We start from the raw sequence: 8,779 nt of genomic DNA, 5'->3' as shown, positions 1-8,779 counted from the left end.
GGAGAGTTAGGTGATGACATTATCGTCCTTGTAAATCGATTGAAAAACTGTATGGAAAATCATGATGTTAATAATAACTTGGGTAGTTCTCTCTTCCATAGAATAGGTATTATTATTCAAAAAGGTGTGGGAGCACAACTTGTTGCTCGACTCCCTGCCAAATCTTTGTAATTAACTCTTTGTTCTTTAATATAGCCTTAGTGGCATCTTTTCATAATAATAATAATAATTTTATAAGCAAATCATAATCATAATTTTTTTATTAAATAATAAGAATAATAAAAATAAATACCCCTTCGTGGCACCTTTCTCATAAAAAATAAATATTATTTATGTTTTATTAAATATATTCGAATTAGAAATATAATTTATTTATAATTAAAGTATATTCAAAACTAATTTTTGAAATATGTTTATTTTAGTCATTAACTACATCACCAGCACTTTAAAATACTAGTTTACCAAACATAATTTAAAGTTTGTTAATTTCACAGTATAAATTATAGTTTACCAAACCGTCATGCCGATTTATTTCTACAGCACAGTACAGCAATGCACAACATGATACAACAGAAAAACACTTTTCTAAAAGTCACAACAATACCAAACTGGCCTTAAGCTTTTGCTACTAGTGCATAAGCAGTTCCACTTCGGCCACACATCATAGAACTTTGATCCCCTACAAATTTCCAAGAACTAGAAAACTTCCGCACAATCGTAGTCTTGGATGCCAAGATCCAACTAATTTGTAAGCATGGGATAGATTGTCCAGAAATGGACAAATTATCTTCCATGGATCCAATTGCTAGTAAAGAAACAAGTATGAAGATTCTCAGAGAATGCCTAAAATTGCAAGAATAGGGGCAGGAACGGGCATAATTTAACTTTCATTTCAAGGTTTTCATATATACAGTTTTGTGAGTCGGAAAACTGGAAATGGACAACAGTCCAATGCACAATAAAAGGTTGAAATAAAGCTAATTCTAATTTATGTTTGTTTTCACCGAGAACAGAGAACACGTTCTGAGCCCAACAACAAACATCAATCACACAACCTGGTGAGGCTCTTGGAAAACTTGGTATGTATTTCCGTTTTTTAACTTCTTCTTTCAACTTTCACATTTGAATAGCGTAAATCACAAACACAATAACAAGTAGTCATCATTTGAAATGCTTTTGCGTTCCTTAATCAGTTTCACCCATCTTAGCTCTCATTTGTGCTAGAAAACTAGACAAGACAAATTCTTTCGCAACCGGGCTACTGTATTCTGTATAAGAAAGTGAGAAGCCTTATTTCATCAATTTTGACAATACAATCACCTAAACCGTTTCACTCAGTAATCCGATTATCAATTTTCAGGAGTTTCAGAGTAGGAAATTAGATGCAAAAACATTTCATACTAATAGAGCAATGAAACTTGAATAAGTTCTTCCAAGGGAATTTGAAAAAAAAAAGGTTCCTAATTCCAATATTCATCAGTAAATTTCTTACTAAGAACTTGTTTGTTTGCAGCTGACTCGGCGTCTGAATCTGAGTCAACCCCTGACTCGGACCGAGTCAGCAGTCAGACCGTTTGTTTTCCATTTTGAGTCAGATCTGACTCGACCTCTGACTCAGACATAACCCATGACTCGGACTCATTTGAGTCAGGTAACAAAATACCCCTGACTCATGGGACCAAACCACTGACTCACTTATTCCCGAGTCAGATGAGTCAGATCTGACTCAAAACAAACATATCGACTCAGATCCAGATGAGTCAGGTGATTTCACTCAGATCCAGATGATTCAGATTCAGACGACTCGGATGAGTCAGGAGTAAACAAACATGGTGTAATACTTGGGAAAGCGTACATTAGGATGAATGCATAGCCCAACGATATCAGCGATTTACACGTAGAAAGAAAAGAGATAGGGGGTAAACAAGCTAGACTGGGATCTTTAACGGAGATTACAGTAGAAACCCAACAATGTATCGGAGATTCACTCGGTTTCTCATATCGTCGGATAAAGAACTTGTGTAATATCTGACGAATTATGAAATCATGGGGTCATATTGCCCATGAATTTATCGGTCTCAGCATAAGTGGGGTCTAAAAATAAAATAAAATTTGAAAATGATCAATCAAAATGTTTAACTCTGCACATTTTCATTATCTGGAGATTGGAGTTGCTTCTTACAACTGCAGGTTTCTAATAGTGAGAGGATATGAAGAAGCTTCATGGTGGATGTAACAGTTAAAGATGATTCATGTCATCACAAGATATTTACCATAGACTAATGAAGGAAAAATAAGTGGTAAAAGACCAAAAGCCCAATTCTACATAACTTGTGACCGAATCACAAATAAAACACATAAAACGCTGAAAAGAAAACAAGCAATACCACATGGTTCTTAAGAAATCAGTACTCGTCAAACCTAAACTTACATATGTCAGAAGCTCTAGGAAGACTTAGAAACTCTGACTCAAGTACTATCTTATTTATCGCATCAACTCTCTTTAGATATAGTCTAATTGCTTTGAAAGCTTTTGCATTCTTGAACAGCAGTTTCACCCATATCATCTGTCTCGCATTCCCATCAAAACGCATAAAGGTAACACACTCTAGGTATTGAAACATGCATCCAGCAGTCAACATATGATCACCCCAACTGTGTTCTTCTTTATTTTCATCAAGGAACCTCTGGGTTTGATTAGAACAAAAAAAAATATACAACTATCAAAAAAGAGCAAATTTAGAAGTGGCATAATATATGGTTAACAAAACCCAAGATTTGTTTTGCCATTCCAAGTAGACAAGTACTGAGAATCAAAGTTCTGTGCACTTGCCTCTTCAAATATGAGCCAAATTAGGGTTACTCTTGCAGATTCTAGTTTTTCAAAGCTAGAAAAAACATATTCCTTGGCCACACAACCACGACACGCAAGTGATACTAGATTTGGTGCATGAATTGTGAGAAAACAGTTTGGTAAGCCACTGTTCATTGATAAGTGGTTATTAATCACCAAGCGCTTCATTGTAGGAGTTGAGATACATAAATTCCTCACACCAAACCAAGAGCAGTATTCCAAAGCCAATTCTTCAAGGACAGGGCAACTAGAAAAGTATTGCTCATTCCAGCAGCAATCATCAGTAAATTGTACTCCTAAGAGTTTAAGGCTCCTGAGTTTTGGTAAACAGAAACTTCTAGAAAGATGAGTAGCATTGTTTACATCTAGATCCAATTTAAATAATGATTCACATGTAAAAAGAGATATAGGAATAAAAAAAGGTTTGACCTCATATAACCGGAGATTGAGCTCTTCGACGTTACGCCTTTTTAAATTTTCGATCCATTAACGAATCTGAGATGCACTCATGTGATGATTTTCCCTGAGATGAAACTTCTGAATATTTGATGATGTGTCATGAAGAAGCAATGTTCTATCCATAAATTCCATGAAATTATCGGTTTTGTTTTCAGACAATGGAAAACCATACAGGTAATGAAAAATAAGAGTGGGGATAGATGTCCATATGTATTTCCATCTTTTACATAGTAAAGAAGTCTGAGCAACTCGTTTGATATCATAATCAAGAAAAGAGAGGATGTGGTGAAGAAGTGAGTCAGGTAATACGCTAATCATATCTTCTGCCTCAACAATGTGTTTCATTCTCTCGGCCAAATCCATAAGATTTTAATTTTTCGGTACAAAAAAATGGAAATTAAGGGTTTCACAATGAGTATATCTCGAACTAGCTAATAGACAACATAACTAATAGCTATTACACAACATAGATTACACAAAGTAAAGAAGATAATTTAAAAATGAATTAAAAGATTACCTCTCAACTCTGAAGCTTCCACAAAATGAAAAACTAACGAATCTACACCTAATTAACAACCAATTCGAGTAGTTAATGTTCTATAATCATCAACATCTTCACTTACAACAGCATCAATTAAAATTAAGATTTACAGTTTCTGACAAAAGAACCCAAATCATCAAAATTTCAATACCTTAAAAGATCAGAATCCGCAATTCCAGTTTTCTACCAGAAACTCAAATCAATGAAATCACCATTTCCAGTCACAAAAAATCTGAATATTCACTCTTGAGTCTTCTTCGTATAAGCTGAAGTTTTCTCTGTGTTTTTGTTTTCAGAATGTTAGGTTAGCAAATTAGGTTTTCTTTAAACTATTCCTAACCGACCATGCTACTATAATTCTATTCAAACCCATGATTTGTACTCAATATTTTCGATCAAAAACGAGTTAGAAGTGATAGGATTTTCAATCGAACTTTGTTTTTTCAAAACTAAAAATTTTCGGTGCCTCTCCTCTCCTCTCCTCTCCATCACTATTTGTTTCTAATTTTGGTTTATGATTCATATATCATTAGGTTTGTGTGGTTATTTAGATAGTTTTAAATTACATTAGGATAAATGATAAATTAGTATTTTCTAATGTTAAGACACCTCTGTAAGGAAGTTGGCATAATTAAATCAGGGTCCCCTAAAAAAAAACGAGCATGATATAGTACACTTTGGAGATGTCAGGAGAGTTATTGGGCCTTATTGCATGCACCTTATACGCATAAAGTCACGCATTCACTTTCAAAATGATTGATCCGAGGGCACCGATGGGGTGAGCATGGGCCGTTGTGGACCAGTTTTCACCCTATCCGTATCCAATCCAATACATTACGGATTTCAAATTTGGCATCTGCATCCAATCCAACATCCAACGAATTTGCATTCAATGGATGCATGTATGAACGGCTAGGGTACGGATAATCCAACGGATTTGTGCTAGTTAGAATTGATAATAAAAAAAATAAAGCCTATATAGATGATTTCTTATACAACCTACACATGTTATTTTTGCACATAAATATAGAAGTGTCATGCACAACACTCCAAACAAACACCTATAACTTCTAAAACTATCCATATATTTTCTAGAAATTATATAAAAGCCCTTAATCTAGCGGGTATGGATGTCCAACGGATTTTGAAGGTTGCATCTGGGTCCAATCCATTATCCGTTTGATTTCAAAAAATTTATCCGCGTCCAACCCATTGTCTAACGGTCCAGACATCCATCCGCACATTTACGATTGGTCCCAGTTAAATCCGCGGATTAGGATAAAATGCTCACCCCTAGGCACCGACACCGTTTACCTAATAAGAAGATGATTCAACAGACAACGACATCAACAAAATCTGGAGGAACCCATCTATTATACGCATGACGTTTACCTAATAGGAAGATGATTCAATAGACAACGACATCAACAAAATCTGGAGGAACCCATCTATTATACGCATGAGGCTGCACAATAATGCAAGGCTGCTAATGGGGGCACCAACTTGCTTGGAGGTGTACCAACCCCAAGACAAATATTATTTTGTCTTATTTGTGTTCTAGTACACCCCCACGCAAAACCAGTCCCCCTATTAGCAATCTTGGAAAAATGGGTCCTCCAAAAATAATACTGCTAGTAGAAACTGTAGAATAGAAGCATCAATAATTCAAAGGTGAGAACCAGTCTTTACTGTCTATCTACTCAGCCTAACCTAAAATATGTGGGCTAGCTTCTGGTTTTGCAGTGGAAGAACTTTGAGAAGATGATTGAGACATAACTAATAATAGAAGTAATCAAATAAGTAGTAGATCATTTATGGATAAGACCCAGATTTTCATTTGTCTAAGAAGGTTGAAAAAATTGTTAAAAAGGTTAAGTGATTGATATTGTGATTTAACAGTACCCTATGGAAATCCAATGACATATCAAATCAAATGATGAATGAGTGGTGGGAGACATGTTGCTAGAGCAACAAAAAACTGGCGGATTCATGAATCCAATTCTTTAGTCACTGCCTCCCTCTATTATTTATATACGTACAGAGTAGTGAGCTCTAAAGCAACAAGTCACTAGCTTGCAGCTGAGGACGGGAACTAGAGAGATTTTACAAGTGAGCTTAACAAATTCATTCCATGCATCCTCAAGTTCAGGCGGATGCGCCTACTTTCTTCTATCCATCCGTGCCGTCTGCTAACCAAAGTTGTAGTAGTATTAGTAGTAGTAGTACTAGTCACAGTCTAGCTGAGAAGCGGCGGCGTCAGAGGATTAATTCACACCTCTCCGCTCTTAAACGTCTAGTTCCTCATTCTGAGGTAGATGTATCTGCACATACTTATTCTCAATAATCCACCATGTATATGATGAGCTCAACATTTTATACATACACTGTGCAGATGGACAAGGGTTCTCTGTTAGGGTGTGTAGTTGATCATTTAAAAGAGTTGAAGGGAAACTTACTAGACGAAATCATCCATCAAGGGTCAACAATCCCCAACGAGTCCGATGAAATAATTTGTTGATCACATGACAGCCTCAACCACCACCAACAACAATGACACTGGCAATAGTGACTGCAGCAACAAAGGCAAGTACAATGAAATTTACCTCAAGGCAACTGTCAGCTGTGGAGATAGGCCTGAGCTGTTCATGGATCTCATTGATGCCTTAAAAGGTTTAAAGATGTTACGAACTATAAGAACGGACATAGTAACCTTAGGTGGTAGGATCACTCTTAACATAGTTTTGATCAGTATTGAAAATCAAGAAAGTAGCAGTAACATAATTGGATTGAATTCACTAAAACAATCACTTAGAGCTGTTTTGGGTAGAGTTATTACTTCTTCTTCGTCGTCACATTGGACATCTACCAGCGGTTTCTCAAGCAAGAGGCAGAGACTTTTGTTCCCGCAACATCACTCCGGTTTTCCTTGGTAATTCATTTTGTATATGCAGTATAACTTCGTCAAAATAATAATCTCTCTCACAAAATAATTTTTTTAATCCCTTTGCACGGGTTAAACTTTTTTTGTCAAAATAATAGTTTTTGTTGATCCCAGAGCAATTATTTTAAAGAAGTTTAACTGAATATGGATGCATCGGTCACTTTTTTTTTTTTTTTGATAGCAGGATCGTGCACCTATTATATGTTCAGGCCCGAGCATTAACAACATCAAACTGTCTAAGAATGTTTGTTTTTTGCTTCGGAACTCGAACACAGAGAGAACAACCTATAAAAACAAAGGTAAATGCAATCTTCAAATAATTTGTAAATTGCATCATAAAATGACCTTAAGAATCAAACTGGCATCGAAACCCTGGCTGTACCGTATCAAAGTATTTTCTGACTTCTTCGACGATCATTCTGTGCATAATATTAATCAAACACATCTCTTTCATCTCAACCTCATATGACCTCATCATCCCCATCCCTTCTTCCTTGTCATCAAATTTCGGATTCTGTTCCTTGGCATTGTCATTTTCATCCCTAATCTTCCCTTCTCCTCCTCCTGCCACCGCCGCCACCTCTTCATCCTCACCCTCTTTACATGCTGTCGCACCATCTTGCGCGTTAGAAACCGTAACCAGGTTTCGAGAATCTCCTGGCAGAGACAATGTCAAAGACGTCACTGGCTCCTCCTCCAAACTCCGGTGACCGCCGTTAATAATCTCATCAATATCATCATTGTTAAAACGCGGACGTTTCATATCCGGCAACACCAATTCTGACTCAGACTCATCCGGAACAACATCGGATACAGAAACAACCGACGACGTCAATGACTCATTTGTAGTACTACTAGTCATCGTAACGAATCTTTTACGCAACGTAGAATTCCAATGGTTCTTAATAGCATTATCAGTACGACCAGGCAAAAGTCTTGCAATAGTAGCCCATTTGTTACCATGACTAGCATGCGCCTTGAGTATAATCTCGTCTTCTGCGGGCGTAAAAGGCATATGCTGAACTGCAGGACTCAACTGGTTACACCATCTTAACCTACATGATTTTCCCGATCTGTTTGGTATTCCTGAACTTATTAATGACCAGTTACGTGCACCATGTAATTCTACTAAGGTTTTCAGTTTTGCGTCTTCTGCTTGACTCCATGAACCCCTCAATCTATCTCCACCAGCGCTGCTCATATCTTCAAGAATCATGTAGAGATCGGAGAAAGGGATCAAAGATTTTTCTAATTAGAGAGACTGGTGCTGATGAACAAGAAAGTGTTATAATGGAGGGACTTATAACTGCTGCTTGGATAGAGGGTTTGTGTGGGGGCGTGGAAGAGTCAGTTGGCATGAACCTAAACTGCTCACCTACATAAACAAGAAAACTGAACCGAAAATCTCTCTTTTTTTTCTCTTTTTTTCTTCTTCTTATGAACCGTTTAGTTTGGTTATGGTTTCTTTTCTTTGTTACAAGTGTGCCCGGTTATTTGTTGCCTAAAATGTAATTCATTTAGGTCGTGTTTTTTTTTGCTATCTTGCTTTGAACTTGGACATGTTGTCGACACCCCATTAGGGCTCTTTTTCTTTTAGCTCTTGTCTTGAATTCAAATATTATCCCAGTTTCTATGTTTGTTTTTTTCATTCCGTATATGGCTTACCTATGTCTAGCAAAAACCATCTGACTCATCTGAATCTAAATCAATATATATATACATATATTTATTTATTTTTGAATCAGATTTGACTCATCTTACTTAAGAATATGCGACCCAGTGGTTTGGTCCAATAATTTAAAGATGTTTTGTTAACTGACTCAAAGAAGTCCGAGGCACGAATTAGGTCTAAGTTGAATACCAATTCCGAACTAACTCAAAATAAAAATGAAAACCAAATGACCCGACGTTTGTCTCGTGCTATGACAAAACTTAACTCAAATCCAGACGCCGAATCAAATGTAAATGCAAACAAACATATTGT

At 36.5% G+C, this 8,779-nt stretch overlaps 2 protein-coding genes across 2 annotated transcripts; one reads left to right on the top strand and one right to left on the bottom strand.

Moving 5' to 3' along the window:
* The first annotated feature begins 6,376 nt into the window (after nt 1–6,376).
* Nucleotides 6,377–6,787, top strand: LOC113313032. Its single transcript, XM_026561758.1, has one exon. The coding sequence runs from the start codon at nt 6,377–6,379 to the stop codon at nt 6,785–6,787; it is 411 nt and encodes a 136-aa protein (XP_026417543.1).
* A 269-nt stretch (nt 6,788–7,056) lies between these two features.
* LOC113313031 (transcription factor MYB77-like) lies at nt 7,057–8,045 on the bottom strand. Its single transcript, XM_026561757.1, has one exon. The coding sequence runs from the start codon at nt 8,009–8,011 to the stop codon at nt 7,142–7,144; it is 870 nt and encodes a 289-aa protein (XP_026417542.1). The 5' UTR covers nt 8,012–8,045; the 3' UTR covers nt 7,057–7,141.
* Between the last annotated feature and the right edge of the window lie 734 nt (nt 8,046–8,779).

The sequence above is a fragment of the Papaver somniferum genome, chromosome 9 (assembly GCF_003573695.1).
Source record: "Papaver somniferum cultivar HN1 chromosome 9, ASM357369v1, whole genome shotgun sequence".
Lineage (NCBI taxonomy): Eukaryota > Viridiplantae > Streptophyta > Magnoliopsida > Ranunculales > Papaveraceae > Papaver > Papaver somniferum.
Note: the sequence above shows the minus strand (reverse complement) of the source record. Positions and strands in the feature narration are given on the sequence as shown.